Here is an 18,707-nt window from a genome sequence, read left to right on the forward strand (position 1 = left end):
CTTTACTTCGTATATGTCTTAAGACGACCTTCGAACGAAATTCTAATTAATTTAATCGTTTAATTTATCAAGTAATATAATTTCAGTAAAATCAAGTATTATTATTTTGGTAAAATAAATAGGATTATTAATTTTGTTGTTGTTGTTTGACATTTGTGAAGCGAGACTAAAGATCAGGGACGACAAATTATATAATTAGAAATTTCGATTATGAAGTTAATTTGGTTGAAACTGTCTTTAAATGTCACAGCAATGATAGCAAAACTAGAAAAGTGACGGAAATATAGGGAGCTGGTAGTAAATTGTAGCATTGAAGGTACACTAGATAAAAACGATGCCAGCCAAAAAATACAGATTTTATTCATCCACCTATAACGCATACACAATAAAGTTGGTTAAATCCATTTCAACTGCAAGATATATGCAATGAGAAGTACATACACAAAATATACAGGATGGGGCAATTCTCGACTTCGTGACTCAGTCTATCTCTGCGGTTATCGAAAAATGTCTTGAACGACAGAGATCGTCTAGGTCACAAAATTAGACGTCTCACTCTGTATATAAGATATACGTAAGATATATGTATATATTTATATAGGGTATCCCGTCGCTATCGCGTCACTTCTTAATAGAGGACTCTCTGGATAATTTGAGGTTGAAGATATATACGCAAAGTTATGTCGCTTCTTAAACGGGAAGCGATGAGAGTTAACTGAAACTTTCCGCGATCGATTAGCTTTAATCGCTTCCCAATTGCAATATATGGCATCCTCGATGTGTATTTCCATATTGAGACACCCACTCAAAGTTTGAGGAATCCACCCCCCTAGTAGCTAATGCAACAGTAACATCCTATATTTACATGTACATACACATATACACATACCTTATTTATATATGCATTTATATTCATATAATTTAATGTGTTATGCTCAAACTCTCTGTTCGCTACGATTCTAAGGTACATCATCTACACATGCGGATTTTGTAGCATCCGTATTTCGTGTTCTCGTGTTCCTCACGAGCGTCCTCGCGTGTCCCCCTGTCGTTCTCCGTTAATTAAATCAAATAAGAATAGATTTTCAATCACCGTAGTGCACGTTGCTCCAGAAATCTTCAAATAAATACTCTCTGTGCAACGTCTTAATATGTCTTACGCCTGTTTCTATCAATGTGGATTAACTTTAATCTTGGTTTAATTTACTCTTTTTTTTTCTAATCCTTGAAACTAGAAAAAGATGAAGAGTAAGTTGAACCAAGATTAACTATGTTAATCTACAATTGGTAGAAATGAGTACTAATGTGTAATCGGGTGATTAAAAAAAGAGAAGAAAAACGGGGGACGATCTTTACTCTAAATATTTATTAAAATTAAATAATAGATAATTGTATAGAAGAAAGAAAAAGAAGCAGACGTTTGTGGCATCGTTAAAAAATAATTTTTCAAGTAATCATTCTTTCTAATTAATCTGACCCACCTGCGTCGTCGAACTTTCCATAAAAAAAACAGAGAAGATTTTGTCGGTATAAGGTGGATCCAAATTATTGAGCTACGAGGACGACAATAATTACACGAAATTCTTGTTCCCGGAATACTCTTTCACAGACGCTATCGATTCGATAACGTCTGTTAAATGCTAAATGCTTCGAGTTTACCGCTCTGTCAGAAGAGTAATTTTTAATACCGCTATTTGAATAATACATAGTAAATTTTCTTTCTCGTCACCTTGTTCCCCTAATTATCAAGTTTCGTTCGTCAATTTGAGAACTCTTCGGAAAGCTGTCAACGCGGACACAATTTTAACAAAATAATATCTTCCTTTCGGTAATTGCGTCGCGTGTCGCTCGGAAGCTTATAGTAACAACCAATAACAATAATACATTAATTAAAAATGACAGATTGTAAAAATCAAATACATCATAACGAAAATTACAACATTCTACATCATATCTTTTAATCTATCATTGCCTGGATAAATAAATGAATTTTCAATTCTTTTCGCTCGATTCTCGGCACTTACATTAAAACGAAGAACTTCGAAGATCACAAAAGGCATTTAATTTTATAAGAAATTTATTTCATATTTTTTACCAGAATTTCTCAGAAAGGTAATTGATAACCCAAGGAACACACCAAGTTGAGAGAAAGTCAAAATGACTTTATTTTGATGTCATAAAAGTCAAAATGATGATTTCTGGTTACAAAGTTTGACTGTTTATTGATGTTAAGGATTAAAATAAAGTCATTTTGACTCTTTGTTTACTTTTTGTGTGTTCCTTGGGAAACTATTCTTTAATTAGGTTGGGCGCTAATGATTTGACTTTTCTTCGGTAACAGGATTTAGAAAAAAATTGTGTGTGCTGAAAAGAGTACAAAGGATACAGATTCTTAACGCGCGATAGAAGCTTTGTTATAAATGGCATGATGTGTAATTATGATTGATATCATAATTACAAAGATTATAATAAAAAGTATCGGGATTTTCTGATGATTCGAATATGAGTCAACACGCTGGAATAACGAATGACGATACATTGGCACGGGACGATGCGATCAGCGCACAAATGAATCTGAAAAAAATCGAGGTACATTTCTCAGCTGCGCGGCGCGAAATCAGAAAAGTAGAAAAGGAGCGCTCGCGTAAACATCTTCCGATCGGAATATTCCTATTTTCTTCGCTGAAATCGACGATAATCGCGTGAACCGTGGTCATCGATATCGTTAGATCGCGCTGAATCGCTCCTCGTGGGCCTTCTTAACAATCGCTAGTTTGGAGTGTGGGTCCGCGGTCGATAGTCCCGTGTATGGTGGTTCTCTGGTACCGTGGAGCATCAGCGTCCATTCTTTCAGCCATCCATGTTGAGGCGTTTGAGTGTTGAAGCTCACCTAAAAAAAAAAAAAAAAAAAAAAAAAACCCGATACTCAGATCGAGTTACTCTCGTGTGTAGGCGGAAGGAAAAAGACACGTAACGAAATTCAAGTAAGAAACACGAGGAAACGAAATTTACCTCCAACAACCAAGTCCCCTGAGGGTACTCTCCCCATGTATGCGTCGTCATGAATGGCCACTTCGTGAACCCATCCCTGTGATCGTCATCATTCACTCTGCGGCTCAAAATCATAGACCTAAAAATATATTACGAAGATTTAGATCGGATAAAAAATTAAAAAGGGAGAAACTCCCGTTAAAAGAATATGGGGAGAAACGCGTGGGTTTGAATTGGTCGGAGGTCGAAGTGTTGAACAGTAGATATAATAGAAAGAGAAAGAAGAAAATTTTGAAATTATCGCACGTACACTTTGAATTTCTATTATAGGCGTTTCAAATTTATAGCTTGTAACAAGTGGGAAAATTCAATTTTATCCATTTTGTTCCGATGAAAGATTCATATCACGAATATGACGTTCACTGCATACCTGGTACCCATTGGGGACGTGAGGAACAGCTCGAGATCACCGCGCCGAGTTGCATTTACGGAAATGACGGCTTGCACGTGCTCTAAATAATTGACAGCGTACTCCGTGCCGGCGCACGCGTCGGTTTTAATTTTCACAAGAATGGATCGATCGCTCGTTACTTTCCTGGAAAATAAAAGCAGCTCTAGGAAATCAATTCTGTCTGAAGGAAAAAAAATCGATGTTAAATTGATTGGAGAACCTCGTTCATTAGCCAAGTAAAATAAAAAGTCGTGATCAGAGATATCAAAATAATGTTAAAATTATTTCAAAACCAAGCAGAACAACAAGTCATTATGCTATCAAAATGATGTCAAAATGACTCTAAAATGATCATTAAAGGTCATTTTTCAATCAGTCACGATTTATATTAATATCATTTCGACATTATCGTGATATTCCGATTCGATATCAACTAAAAGTAACATAATATCGATGTTACAATTTCGCACTCAGCGTGAATATAATAATGTAACACTTGGTGTTATATAACCAAGTGTTATTAAGTAGAAAATTATAACATTATGTTATTTTTAGTTGATTTCGACTGGACTGTTCTGCTTAACATTATGAAAATATTCAGTGCCTCATTTTGATCCCGCGTTATATATATATATATATATATATATATATATTTTCGAAAGAGCTACTTACTGCGTTTCGAACGTAGAACCAGCCTCGCAGTGATATCTCGGTGGTACCGTCTTCCATTTTTTAGCTAGAGCTACCATAGCGCCCGCGTCCAAGACGCCGTATCCAAAAAGATGATTAAACTCGAGCCCAACGCCATTCATGGTCCAATGAAATCTATCTTTCGCGTCGAACAGAGAATTTCTTTTCGAAGTTAGGACGGTCAAATGCTGAATATCTCTCCAGGTCAGTTGCGGACTAGAAACGAAAGTTCTTTCAGCTTAGAGTACGAAGTTATAACAGCATCAGAGGAAAATTTTTAGTTTGTATCACTAAAGATTGACGGTACCCTACATAAAATTTTTCTATGACAAAATTATTCTTGTTGTTACAATTAGTCTACAATGCGGTCGCAAACTCGTTCTAAAGTCGCAAGAGCAGTCGCGATAGTCACAAACATCAATAGTTGATGTCATTCTTGTGAGTTTAAAACGAATTTGCGATCGCATTGTAGACTAATTGTAAGCATTATGCAATGAATTTGCAAAAATTGATTATCGAAAATACTTAAAAAATATCAATGAAAACGTTAAATAAATGGAGTATTTTTATGGCCTTCCTTTAAGAAAAAATGTTTCAATATACTGATTAACTATTCAGTAACTAATGATATTTAATCAGTTCTGGTGAAATATCATCAGTTACTGAGTAATTAATTAATATATTGAAACACTTTTTCCTAAGAGTTTTATATTCAATGTAATAATTATAACTTAAACTGAATATTACGTGCTGCGTCAATATGAAATATAAAATAACGTTAAATAAAAAATATGTTAATAAAGAGAAAAACATACACTTACTTGGCTTCAAGAGCTAGCGCAAACACTCCCGCGGCTTCCGGTGCTGCGGCGGAAGTCCCGCTATGTGTCGTCGTGCATTTTCCATATAAATCCGTGGTGGCCTGTAAAAACGTATATAATGAAATAAAAAAAAATCTGAAAACAATTTTACTATGAAAGAGAACCGCGGTTAGAGACTACATTTTCTTCATCGGTATAAATAAAGCATTTTGTGTAAAACGTTTCTCTTTTTTAATAAAGTCGTTTTCGAAAAGACAATCTTTTTATTTCTGCAGCGCCAACTTACCACTCCCGTGTTAGGGTCCTTGGCACCGTTGCTGAAGGTGGAAGCCAGGGTGCTGGAGCAGCTCTCATCATAATGCGCGTTCTGACCGTCGTTGATGGCACTGTTGATACTGATGGTCCACATACTCGCGGCGTATCCGTCACAGTTACAGTCATCCTCCTCTCCGCCATCTCCGGATGCCCAGACGTAGATATTACCTAATCCGTTTCTCCCCTGATATATAAGAACAAACAGGGACATGAACGAGTGTGAAAGCGATATAATATTTTCTTCTTTTTTTAATTTAAGAACAGACTAAAAATTAAACATCGCTTTTCTCGGGATCATAGCCCAAGAAATACAAGTCAAGAGAGAGTTAAAATGATTTTTTGCTATAAAATTTTATTAATATTAAGAATAAAAATAAAGTGATTTTTTGTTATTTTTTGTTAATTTTTGTGTTCCTTGGGAGGCATAGAGTTGAAGATTTCAGTCAGGGAGGAAAGTAAAAATTTATCTTCGCACACAAAATTTATTAAAATACTTATATTAAAGTCAATCTTCAGAAAACTATCTTACGCATAGGTGTGAATCACGAATTGGACAATGAGTATTTATCCAAGCAGAATGAGTCATTATGATATCAAAATGATGTGAAAATGACTCCAAAATCATTAAGTCATTTTTCAATCATTTTAATGTCATTTTGTCATTATCATGACTTGTTGTTCTGCTTGGGTAAATTTTTATCATAAAAATGATTCTTATAATTTAATTGTTTCCTCTTGCTAAAATTTAGGATAGGCAAATGTTCCATTTTGCTCCCCTTGTTTATATTCGGGATATTCTTACGCGGATTGCAACTAAATTATCAGGCTGGAAGAAGAAATTAAAGAAGAAATTAAAAAGGAAAAGTAATCTTCATTATTCGCTATTAGCGATGATATATTTTTCGAGTCTCTTTTTGATTTTAATTAATGCAACAATTGATAGCAAAAAGCTTTCGCATTCGATATTGATTTTATTGTTAAAGATAATATCAGTGATTCAATTAATCTCGCTAACTCGTGTTGCGAGTAAGTAATTATGTTACGTGTGTACCTCATTAACGCCGCGTACGATGGCCCTCATGGTCGCGTTGCGAGGTCCATCCACCGTCTTCCCGTCGTCCGTGGGTCCCCAGGAGGCGCTGTAAATGTCTATGAGATCGGGTTCGTGGCCCATACTGTTCGCCTCGATCAGATCGGTCATGTACGGCTGGTCCAGCATCCGGATCCCCGCGATCTTCGAGTCGTATGCCACCCCGACGCCGCACACCCCATTGTCGCGCGCGGCCGCAACCTCCCCGGCGCATCTCGTGCCGTGGCTTCCGATGACAAAAGACCGTAAAGCTTTAGGTTTTCTGGTTACTATACTGATTATTACGGCGCGGATGTTCGCCGAGCGATTCACGGCGCGGATGTAGGACGCGCTTTTGTTTTACTTTCAAACACAAATGCCTTTGTTTCTACGCCCTCGGTTAAGAGCGCTCGGACTACTCTCACCCGCGCGATTTGTTTATCTACTTCTTTGACTCAAACTTGATTAACTTTACGACGTTCTATTCTCTCTCAAGAACGTAATTCTTTCTTTGTATATAAAATATATTCTTACCTATTAAACCAGTCGTCGGTGTACCTCGGGTACGGATACGGATCGTTACTGCTAAAGTCGTAAGAAGCTTTCGCGTTCTGAAAGGGAATGTCGACTTCAGTGATTTGCGATTATTAAGAAGATTCTCCAGTCTTTTCGTATAAAATAAGGATTTGATCAAATATTGAAAATATGTTTGTAGTTAATATGAAGACATCAATCTGAATTTTTTTTAATTTTTTGATTATAAGTTTGTTTAAATAATTTTCTGAAATAGTTTAAATTCTTATGGGAAAAAAGATTTCGAGTAATTTAATTGTAAATGAAATGTAAGAATTTTGAAGAGTTATATAAAAGAATGAAATTTATAAAAGAATGAAATTTAAAAAACATTTTGGAATAAAAAAAAATAAAGTTTTATTTTTGTGTAAAAGTATGAAATGTTTATGAATTATTCAATTCTCTTTAAATATAACGTCACTCTAGTACAAGTTGTTTCCACTAGAATTATCAATATTTATCAATATTTAAATTAAATTTAAATAATTACTGTTAATAACTTTTTTTAATACTTTCCACATAAATATTCATTTTTATCACAAACAAACTTTTTTCAATAACAAATTATAATTTTACTAGTCTATTTTTTAGAAGATGATGTTATCCTTTATAAATGCTCTCTTAAGATAAAAAGAGTTACGTGATTCTATTCCACTTTTTGAGTTGGAGAACTTTTTTAATTTTTTATTTTCAATGTCGTTATGATAAACAATATATACAATCATCAAGTTTGCTACATGCTAATTTTAATTATAAAAATAGTAATAAAAAAAAGATAATAACGCTTTTTGATAAAAAAAATTATAAAAGAACAATTAAATATTTGCTGTTGACAGCAAATAAATAACTAGATTTTTTTCTCTCGAATACTGCAAGTTATTCTACTCTATCTACACTTTACCTGGTTTCAAAGTCTCTTGTTCTCTGTGATTTGGAATTCCTGGCATACTTCTATGAAAGATGCGCTGAGAATGGCATCCGTGCGAAAGTATGGAGAGAATATTCGCGAGTAGATTCTATTTAGTATAACGTACTTTGTTGCACTATTAATAAATTATATTCTCAGATTTCTCGTGGTAGAAACATTATGCATTACTTTCGTATTCGTATAATGTGCTGCAACTTTCGCAAAATTTTCGCGTGATCCTGTTTAGTAAATATACTTTAACATACTGCATTTATTAAAATTAAATTACATTCGCAGGATTATCATGGTAGAAACATTATGCTTTGTAGTCACGTAATGCAACCTTCGAAATCTTTATCATTTTACAAAATATTTGATACTAAATCTCATTAATTGGTGCAAAAAGATCTTATTATACTTGTCGAATAAAGCTGAAAATAAAATTGCAGTCGCGAAAAAAATATTTATTAAAATAGTCACCATTGATCTCAACGCGAATATTCTCTTTAAAAATTTTGCGCGGACTTCAAACTTGATTTAAAATAAATTTTTTGTAAAAAAAAACGTTGAAATTTTTTTTTGATAAAATATACAATATTGCAACGAATGTACTTACGTAATTATATTTGAGATCCGGATGCATGTAATCGACACCTGTAATAGAAGAGTGGTATTATTGATGCATATAGATTTTGTGTTGGCGGTGATGTTAAGCGTCGCCACGTGCGACGTATAACGTAGTATATACAACATAAATATAAGTTCTGAGCATCACGAAAAAGAAGGTAAAGTACTGAGAAGACGGTAAAGTGGCAATTTCTGTTCTCTCGTTAATGAAAAGCGGACGATATTTAGAAGGACTCGGACAATCATATTATATCGTTGAATACAATTACGACAGACGCTCTGAAAATTTATCTTCCCATCTTTCAGTGAAACGGGAGAGCATTGCGTAACTCGCACTACTCCCTCGGAGCGATATCGATTCAAAGCCCGCCAGTTCCCTCGAATTGCACTCGAGGGCGCGTGTAATTTAACGCCGTTTTGACTTCGGGACAGTCCTGTAGTTCGATTATGTCGATTAGACAATGCGGGGAAAAAAAGAAGAAGAAATGAAAAATATATTCTAAGATAATACATCAAAAGAAAGTCAAGATGACTTTATTTTCTCAGATAATACGGAGAGAAAGAATTTAAAAGGAATTCAGTCGTATGCCATTAATTCTAAATTCATTTTCAGATGAAAAAGAATTGTTTTATGTCAAAAGTGTTCTGAAAAGAATTATTGTTTTTTATTTGAAAGAAAATAAAGAATTGATAACGTATGTCTGAAGTGTTATGAACTCTCTGTGTTATCTGGATTAATGTCATAAAAGTCAAAATGATGATTTGTATTTACAAAATTTGACTGTTTATTGACGTTAAGAATAAAAATAAAGACATTAAAAATTTGTGTTGACTTTTATGTATTTTTTAGGATATTCCATCACTTACCATCGTCCATTATAGCCGTCGTCACGTTCTTCCCCGTGACGCCCTGAGCCCAGGCAGCCTCGACGTTCAAATCCAGTTTCGGTTTGCCGCCGTTCTGGCCGACATTCTTCAGATACCACTGGTACTTGAAAAAAGGATCCGTCGGATCCTTACTCGCCGGATTTGCTGGATTCTTAATTTCGTATAACGGCACGAGATTATCCACGCTTAGAAGTTTGTAGCCTCTTTTCACTCGCTTGAAACCCGGTTGCTGTATCGCCGTGGCCACCTAAATTTTTAATGTACCTCCTTTACATCGTCCTTTTTAAATATTCTTAATCCCTTGCTCTTTTATGTCAAGATAAATTTGACGAGATGAAATCGCCTTTTGGCAATCCTCCGCATTGTTCTCCAAACACTCGAAACGGTGCTTGATTGACAATCAGTAAAATGTATTTTTGAAATCTCGACAAATTTAATAATTTCTTCAAATAACATATTAATTTTGATTGCACATTAAATTAGATTAAGAATGAAATATTTAAATTTAATCACTGCTCGTTTGTGACAAATTTAGAGTGCATTGAGTTAATTACTTTATAACCCAAATATTATAAAGAAAAGAATTTATAAATACACTCCCGTGTCCTGAAAGAGTATAAAACTCATCCAAGCTTAATTTTCTTCAGCATAAAAAAATAAAATTACAACAATCTGCCAACTTCATTAGCATTTTACTAACTTTCATTTTTTCTTAATACTAATAATTGTCGCGTAAGCACGCGACTTGCAAAAGAGATATCAACTTACCAGAGGGTCGACCTTTAATTTTCGCGTGTGCGGTACCGATCGTTTGCTTCGTACATGCGGCAAAGCTCTATGTACGAAGTGATACTCCGTCTGACTGTCCAATACCTTCAAAAAATTTTTTTACATTTTACTCTTTATCAACAGAGATGCGCAAAATTTTTAATAAATATCTTTGGAAGATAAACAAAAGCTGGGATAAGTTAGTTCTCAAAACCAAACAGTTTTATTTTGATAACATCATTTCCATTGCAATAAATATCTTATACGCTTTGAAAATGAAAGAAACCTCATTTCTTTTTTATGCGTTGTTCAATCAAAATTTCTATAATTCGTACGAAAGAAAAAAATATTTGATTTGGACTTGTAATAATAAAGTGTAAATATAATATTTAATTTTATTTATTACTTTTATGATTATTATGTAATTATTTTATGATTACAAATTTGTTTTACATATGTAAAGAAATTTAACATAATGTAAATGTAAAGGAACGTAACAGTTTAACATAATATAATTGAGAACACTAAACTTTTTATATGTAATTGTACTTATATATATAATTTTTTCTTTATTCTTCTCCTTGATAAGAACATCATTAATTCAGTTCCCCCGGAGAAAATTGAGTACAAATGAACAGTAGAAAACTAACACGCATAATACAGAGATAGAAAATGAAATAAATTTAATACCTGGAGGGAAAAAAGCAAATGAGATTTCTGAGTGGAAATTCTAGCAATACGTAGAGATTAGAATGTAGCTTTTATTTCTAAATTGACGTGCGATATCTGATCCGATTTCCCGATACGCCCACGTCAACAAATAAAGAGAGCGTGTTATCAAGATAAAATAATTAGTTTTCTAGGCCGTTGTAAAGAGCGAGGATTACTTCGATATCTGGGACTGTTTGCGTAAATCCTCGTTGCAATTTACGGTTACCAGTTCTATTGCGTCAGAAAAAAAATAGAAATGAAAGTTGAGATTTCCTTCGATTTGAAACAAAGCTTTTTAATCCTAGTTTTATTTTCTTTCTCATAAATGTTGCATGTTCGTCGCTATAACCTTGACTCTCGGCATACAGAACTAGTGCTACTATAATCTGCGAAATGAAAGACAATGACAGCTGTTCGACAACTTATTGTTAAGCTGCTGAAGCATTCTTTTAGTCGACTTAAACTTGTGTAACATCAGTCGTTGTCAATGCAAGGCATGGCGGAATCAATCGCATCGTAATAGACCCGATCGATCCGGACGATAATTTAGCGTCCATGTCTGATGGCAGTTAATCGTACGAGACAGCTAGGAAACAGTTTTAATCGGAAGAAACTACGTCACTACGCCGGTAAATAGACCTTACAGGATATCAATTCTCTCTACATTGATGAAATTCAGCATCAGAAACGTTTATCTAATACCGTATGGTCGGTTATCGGTAACCGCAAACCTACATATATATAAAATTCTATATATATATATATATAAATATAAACAAATTAGTTTTAACAAAAGTAAAATTCGTTTAGAGAAAATTATGTCAGCTGAACAAGAAAAGAACAATTTTTTTTGTTTTAAACTTGTATTAATGAAAATCGATGAACACTCGTTTCAACAACAAAAACATATAAACAAAAGTTTTTAAAATTTTTCAATAAACAATGTTTTATTAAAAGGAACAGAAATAAATTGTTTATTATTTTTATCACTTTGCATATACTTATTTACCAATATTTTTCATCGTTCCTTCAAATGGAAATATTTCGTATTTTCGACATAGCGATTATATAATATTGTAATAAAACTTTATTTAAACCTAAAAGCAATGCACACGTTTTGTCAATATTGATCTAAAAATAAAAACAGAATCTTGTACTAAAAAATTCTCTGCTCCATATTTTTTTATACTTGCATATTACTTTTTCACATAAAGCCAGCATCTCTTCTCGATCGTGTCGTTAATAACCAGTACATGCATCGGGAGTCACGTGTCATGATTTTTTAAACCAGTCCCATTTTCTCGGGTATTGATCTCGAAGTAACTTTACACCTCGTTTCGATGCAAACCGTAGACTGCAGTAGTTCAATTAAACTTCGCCAATGGAAGCTTGCGTTAACTAAGTCTGATTTATACGAGCTGTCGTATTAGCGTAATCCAAGAACTGCATTTATTAATTTCTTAACGCAATCGTATCTCAGAGAGAGAGAAAATATTATAGTTAAAACACACTTATCCTTATTCCTATCATTTGCGTACCGCTATACAATTTTTGTACAGTACACGTATCAGAAAGAAACTTCTGAGATTAAAAAGAAAAGTTCCAGTGGAGAAAGAGAGAAAGAGAGAAAGAGAGGGAGAGAGAGCTGTGAGAGAGAACATGACAGCAGTCTTCATTTAAAAAACTTCCACTCGATAAGTTATAAAGGCAGCTCTTACAGCAACGTGAGGCTTTCTATAAATAATACAAGCTCAAATAAATGTCTCGACTATCGCGCTTGTATATGTATATTCCTCTTTAATCGACTATCAACAAACTTATCTGCGCAATTTAGATTTTCTTCCTTTTGTTGCTCATAAATGTAAAGTACATCGACTTGACGGTAGAAAAAAAAATGCGAAGATAGTTCTATTCGAGTCGAGCAGTTTATCTTTTCTACTGCGAAAATAAAGTGATCGAAGAAAAATATTTGAGCTCCTCATTTTCTCCAATTTCTTCATCGCATTATTTTTTTATAGGCGAACTCGATTGTCTGCACTACCTCGCTCTTTGAAAACTGTTATATATAAAGACTGTCAATATAGAAACGTGATATCTAAATGCATCAGAAGCATATTTCGATAAAATATCCGATGTATTCTGTTACAAAAAAATGTGATAATATTAAAGTTGAACATCGATCAAGACGTTTATATTTGCGACAAGACATAAAGAATGTAAAAGACGTGAAGTTGCTTTATTGAAGTATAATATTATGTTTTCAATATTATAATCTTAATTGGCTATTATAAATACAAAGCACTCTCAATTTATTCGATTTTTTTGAAAAAGACAGTAATAAAAGCTAAAGTACTAATAAAAAAATATTAAATTATTATAAATAATCTTAAAATAAATATTATTTTTTAATAAAACTGTTTCTTAATTTAGTTTTTGTTTAATATTAAATGCTTACGTCAATTTATTGAGTGCTTTATACTACAATCAATATTTTCAATAGACACAAGACATATTATTAGGCACAAAGAACCACCATGGAATATATGACACTTATCGATTAATTTTCATTTATTATACTTTTCGTTTAAGCTCATTTCTATCAATTTAATGCAGATTAATTTTAATCTCAAGTTAATTTACTTTTTATCTCTTTCTAATTCTTAGAAGATAAAAAGTAAGTTAAACCGAGATTAAAAGTTAATCTATATTAATAAAAATGGACATGAGTGATACAAGTCGATACGAACTTTGTTCTATTTTTTTTTGTATTCCATGAGTAACAAAAATATAATAGAATGACTTGTGTCGATTTGTGTCACCAAATGGAAGGCCTCCATTATGTATTATAATAATGTTTTCAATATGACGTTTTTTGAAATTAAATTACTGCGCACATAGCCTTCGGCTATCACTAAATGCGAGGTAACGCAAGCGAGCAAACTCGATAGTGTTTGCGGCACGGTCAGCCCGCAATCAGTGGAGTACATCAAACTATGGGCGGACGTGGCGCTGGGTCTGACGCGTGGCGTCAGTTTCGGTCGCAACACAAAAGCAGATTCAATATATAAAATATTAAATTCTTCGCGAACGATAGAACACAACAAAATTCTTTCTCTCTTTTTTTCCTTTTTTTAATTCAACGAACAAACTACGCAGGAATGCACAATGACACGCATTAATTTAGATTCAGATATTCTACGAAGGGTATAACGATACCGTGAAACGCTCCGATCGATTATTCTATCTCATTAAAAATTTATCTGTCTCTACTGCAAATACCCGCGACTTTCGCGAATAAGTACTCCTAGTCAGAGAATTAATGACTGCAGGATTTAAAATATATTCATATTTTAGCTTTTTATTTAGTCTCTGGCGAAAATAAAAATCGGAGCGTAAATCGAAAAATAACAGAAATATAAACGAAACTTCTAGGAAGTGAAAGATGTTAACGCTTTTTTTACGCGTTTTGTTTCAATTTTTGCTTCCTAGAAGCTTCGTTTGCTTGTTACTCTCTCTTTATATCGACATACGCTCCGATTTTTATTTCTGCTAAGGGTTGAAAAAGAAAAAAAATTCATATTGTTCATTCATACAATAATTAGGCGGTAATCAAACTCAAGATTAAAATTTATCTATTTAACGATTCCGGTTTTATTAAACATTTATTAAGATATTTGGAAGACATACAAAAGGGTGAGGGCGAAGTGGCGGAGCTATGAGATCAATTGGCCATTGAGATGCCAATGAACGTTCTATTGGGCAGAATGCTGGAAAATACAACCAGTAATATAGCAATGTAATCTGTTGCGAACTAATGCGAGGAATTGAACTATGCTGCAACAGAATCAGCGATTCTGCGGTTGCTGCGCTTGCCATCTAAAAAGAATAGGTATTTATTCCACCTCCATTCCCTCCACGTTCCACTCAACACTAATTAATCAAATATTAAACAAGTCGGAAACACGTGAAACGATCGTTCTCGGAATTCGTAATATCTGTCAATATTAGCTGCAAATAATGGTGAATTAACCATTTCCAGAACAACGTCACAAATAACGTCAAAATGATATTAAAATAAATAATTGGAAAAAAATAAAATTAAAATGAATTTATTTTGATTTTAATGTCAATAAATAGTCAAATTTTATAATAAAAAGTCAATATTTTGACCTTTATAACTTGATGTTTCTTGGGTTACTAATTGAAAAGTGATTTTTAGTAATTATTTTGGAGTCACTTTGACGTCATTTCGAAAGCAAAAAAACAAATCGCGATAATGTTAAAATAACGTTCCCAAGCAAGTCACGATAACGTTAAAATGACATTAAAATGAATCGAAAATAATTAAAAAATGATTTTTAATGATCATTTTGGAGTCATTTTGATATCATATTGACTTGTTGTTCTGCTTGGGTTAAGATGAATTGTAAACGATTGAAAAATGACTTTTAATAATTATTATATTTTGGATTTAGATGTCACGATAATGTCATCATTTTAATGTTACGATGATTTATTGTACTACTTGGGATTGGATGTGCGTTGCTATCAGTGGATATTCCTTTTTCGTGACATTTCGAGAACCCCAGTAGTTCAACCGTAGATAATGGATGACTGTTCTGACAATGACAACGGCTCCAAGTTTACAGACATGGGGCACGGAGCCGGAACAAGGGGAACGCTATCTGAACCAGAAACGCTCGCGTGCCATTTCTCGCGAATTGTCTCGCGACGCAAATAGACGCCATACACGAGAAAGTGAGGGTGACATCGAGAAGACGTAGCTCGCGATCCGATCGTTACGCGTTATTTGCCGTCCACCTTTTCCTGTCTGCGTCTTTGTAAGAGTAATCGTTTTGTTTGTGTGCAGCTTAACAAAGTATATAGATTAAACCTAAGTAGAACAACAAGTCATTACGATGTTAAAATGATCATTAAAAGTTATTTTTCAATCATTTCTGATTTATTTTAATGTCATTTTGACGTTACCTTGACTTGTTGTTCTGCTTGGGAAATAAGGGAAGCATGAAATTTTCAAGTTTCTAATTACTATGTTACAGCTCCGAGAGAATCAGGTGATCAGCTGCGACGAGAAAGGGATAACAACTGGAAGGAAGAGAGAAAGGATCCGTGCGCGAAACAATGTTACGATAACATCAAAATGGCAGTAAAATGTGTCGTTACTATCAAAGGGATACACAAAAGTCGACAGAACATCAAAATGATCTTATTTTGATTTTTAACATTAATAAACAGTCAAATCTTGTAACCAAAAATTATCATTTTGACTTTTTCTTAACTTACCCAAGCAGAACGACAAGTCACGATATCATCAAAATGACATTAAAATGATTTTGAAATGAGTAAAAAATGACTTTTAATTATTTTGGAATCATAATGACTTGTTCTGCTTGGGTATTGGTGTGTTCCTTGAATTATAATTAAAAAATGACTTCTACTAATTATTTTGGGACCATTTTGACGTCATTTTAAAGTAACTTCTGTTCCCAGGGAGAACAAGAAAGACAAAATAATGTCATTTGACGTCATACTGATCGATTATTGACCGAATTTATGTTATTTTTTATCATTATTTAATCAATTTAACATTATTTTGACTTTGTTGTTCTCCTTGGATTGCAGAAGAGGAAAAATGCGAAATACTGACGCAATTGAGAGGGCTTTATAAGAAATTCTCTATTATATATGTCTATATATTCTATATATATATATATATATATATATATATACATATATTCCAAATTATATTCTTTAGTCTCCAGAGTTATCTAAGGGTCTTATTTTAAAAATATTACATGCAAAAATATTATAGCATCTGTTATGTATATCATAAATTTTCGTATACGATATATTATCCAAATAGAATAACACATTAAAATAACATGAAAATAAACCGTGAATGATTAAAAAACGATTTTGGAGTTATTTGATATATCACGATTTTGTTCTGATTGGAGAGGTCTAGGAATCGACGGGCCCTCCAGTAGCGAACACTGTCGGACTTACCGGTCCCAGATTGATGAATCCATTCCTTAGCGCCACGCGATCGGCTACGTGCCGCTCCGCTGGCTGCCGCATCCTCACCAGGAACGTGTTGGTAAAGACCTCGGCGGTGGTCGTGCCGGCGAGGACGAAGAGCCCGATCACCGCAAGTAGTAGCATCGTGACGAGAGGCGGCCGGCGAGGTATAACGTCCAGGTATTCGTACTCCGCATTCGCGGGTTCGGGGATACTGGACGCTCGAGGTACTCGGCTACTCGAGGTACGCAACGGTACTACAATCTTCGTGGCGGCGGAGGCGGCGATGGTGGCGGTGGTGGCGGCGGTGGTGTGACGATGTCGGAGGCGGTAGAGGAGGCGGTGATGGCGGTGGCAGTCAGTTCACAGACGTACGACGCGGACGATGAGGGATCGAAAGATGGGGAAAAAAGAGGGGAAAAAGGGAAAAGAAGAAAGAAAGGAAGCTCCTTCCTCTGGTCCCCGGGTGGCGGTGACGACCGAAGGGGTTGAACAGGGGCTGAACACACCGCTCGGCGCTATAACGCCGCGGCGGATCCGTCCAAGTGGAGGAGTTTGCAACGCGGATGAGCGACGCGGGCCACTGAATCCATCCGGAGCGGCGAAGTATGCGAAGAGAGATAATACCGCGTCTAGATACAGGCGCAAATATCACGCAAAAAATTTAAAAAAAATAGGAAAAGAGAGAAAGAGAAAGAGAGATGACGTTTAACGCGCAAACGCGAATTTCTCCGCGATGAGAATACGCGAAATTCTGGTATGACGAGAGACTTATCGCGTTTTTTTGGATCACGTTACATTCGATTAATGGAACGAGAGAACCGGAGAGAACTAATTAAATTGTGATCATCGAGGGAAAGAGGGTAAAAAAGGGGGATCCCGATTGCGTTGCCGCGCCACGTTGAACAACCAAGTGGGCAGGTGATAAACCTCTCGCGTGACGTCACTCGATATATTGATTAAAACGGCGTCTCGACGTCGACGTCGACCAACATGGGAAATTTCGTAATCGCGCATGCGCGAATTTGTTTCTCGAGAATATAATCGCTAAATAAGAAAAAAATTTATTCTAAAAAAAAATTAAAAAAAAAAAAAGAAATTAGAGTACGAGTCTCGCAAAGAATATCTGAACGCGAGATAAATATAACGGTTAATATCTTGCTAGAGAATATATAGATATCATTTAATATTATATCAAATAATACATATTTGCCAGAAAATATATATATTACTAATTGACGTCATTTTTTATAAAAGATGTCTAATTCTTATTCCAAGTCTTCCTAAAAATTGCAAGCGGAAAGCATGATTATATAAATATTATATTGATTAAAAATCTAAAATAGCTATTTGTGCGAAAATTCTATTTCTTATAAATCTTTTAGGAAAAGTGAACTTTTGAGGAATTAACAACTAAAAAATAATTATTGTATCATTCCTGCATACAAGTTTTTTTTCTAATAAGTACAAAGTTCTTTTCTTGTTTCAATTCTAAATGTTTGTTTTTGTATGTCACCATTTTAAAATATTGTGGAATTCAATCAGTTTGAATTTTCTTTTTATTAATTTATTTGTTTCGCGAACAGAGTTATATTGTAATTTTCGTTTGTCGCGCAAACTTTTTCTCATACATTTTCAAGCGAAAAAATTTCCATCAAAAACTTGTGGAATTCAATAGCTTATTAACGTATTTGTTCCAAATACGTTATATTTTAATTTTCGTTGTCGCGCGGACTTTTTTTCATTAGAGCAAAAATAATGAGAAAACGTCTGTAACAAAAAAACAAAAATTTACAAACAAAATTACAATTCAAACCAATTAAAACAAATATGTTAAAAAAAAAGTTAAAGCTATCG

The 18,707-nt window shown here is 34.1% G+C and overlaps 1 protein-coding gene across 1 annotated transcript; it reads right to left on the minus strand.

Annotated features, from left to right (window-relative positions):
- Positions 1-337: 337 nt before the first annotated feature.
- On the minus strand, positions 338-17,678 carry amon (prohormone processing protease amontillado). Its single transcript, XM_011058968.2, has 12 exons — positions 16,839-17,678; positions 10,101-10,205; positions 9,312-9,579; positions 8,434-8,471; positions 6,872-6,948; positions 6,320-6,584; positions 5,240-5,452; positions 4,954-5,054; positions 4,115-4,348; positions 3,422-3,586; positions 3,013-3,130; positions 338-2,890 (listed from the first exon to the last, which is right to left on the minus strand). The coding sequence occupies exons 1-12, from the start codon at positions 16,992-16,994 to the stop codon at positions 2,726-2,728; spliced, it is 1,905 nt and encodes a 634-aa protein (XP_011057270.2). The 5' UTR covers positions 16,995-17,678; the 3' UTR covers positions 338-2,725.
- Between the last annotated feature and the right edge of the window lie 1,029 nt (positions 17,679-18,707).

The sequence above is a fragment of the Acromyrmex echinatior genome, chromosome 18 (assembly GCF_024713525.1).
Source record: "Acromyrmex echinatior isolate Ae372 chromosome 18, ASM2471352v2, whole genome shotgun sequence".
In the NCBI taxonomy this organism is placed as follows: Eukaryota; Metazoa; Arthropoda; class Insecta; order Hymenoptera; family Formicidae; genus Acromyrmex; species Acromyrmex echinatior.

Excerpts from the sequence above, each read along its gene's own strand:
- amon (XM_011058968.2), bottom strand. The coding sequence starts at position 16,994 with ATGCTACTACTTGCGGTGATCGGGCTCTTCGTCCTCGCCGGCACGACC. Across the intron at positions 6,585-6,871 it reads ACCGACGACTGGTTTAATAG|CCACGGCACGAGATGCGCCG; the intron begins GTAAGAATATAT and ends TGTCATCGGAAG. Across the intron at positions 2,891-3,012 it reads AGGGGACTTGGTTGTTGGAG|GTGAGCTTCAACACTCAAAC; the intron begins GTAAATTTCGTT and ends TTTTTTTTTTAG.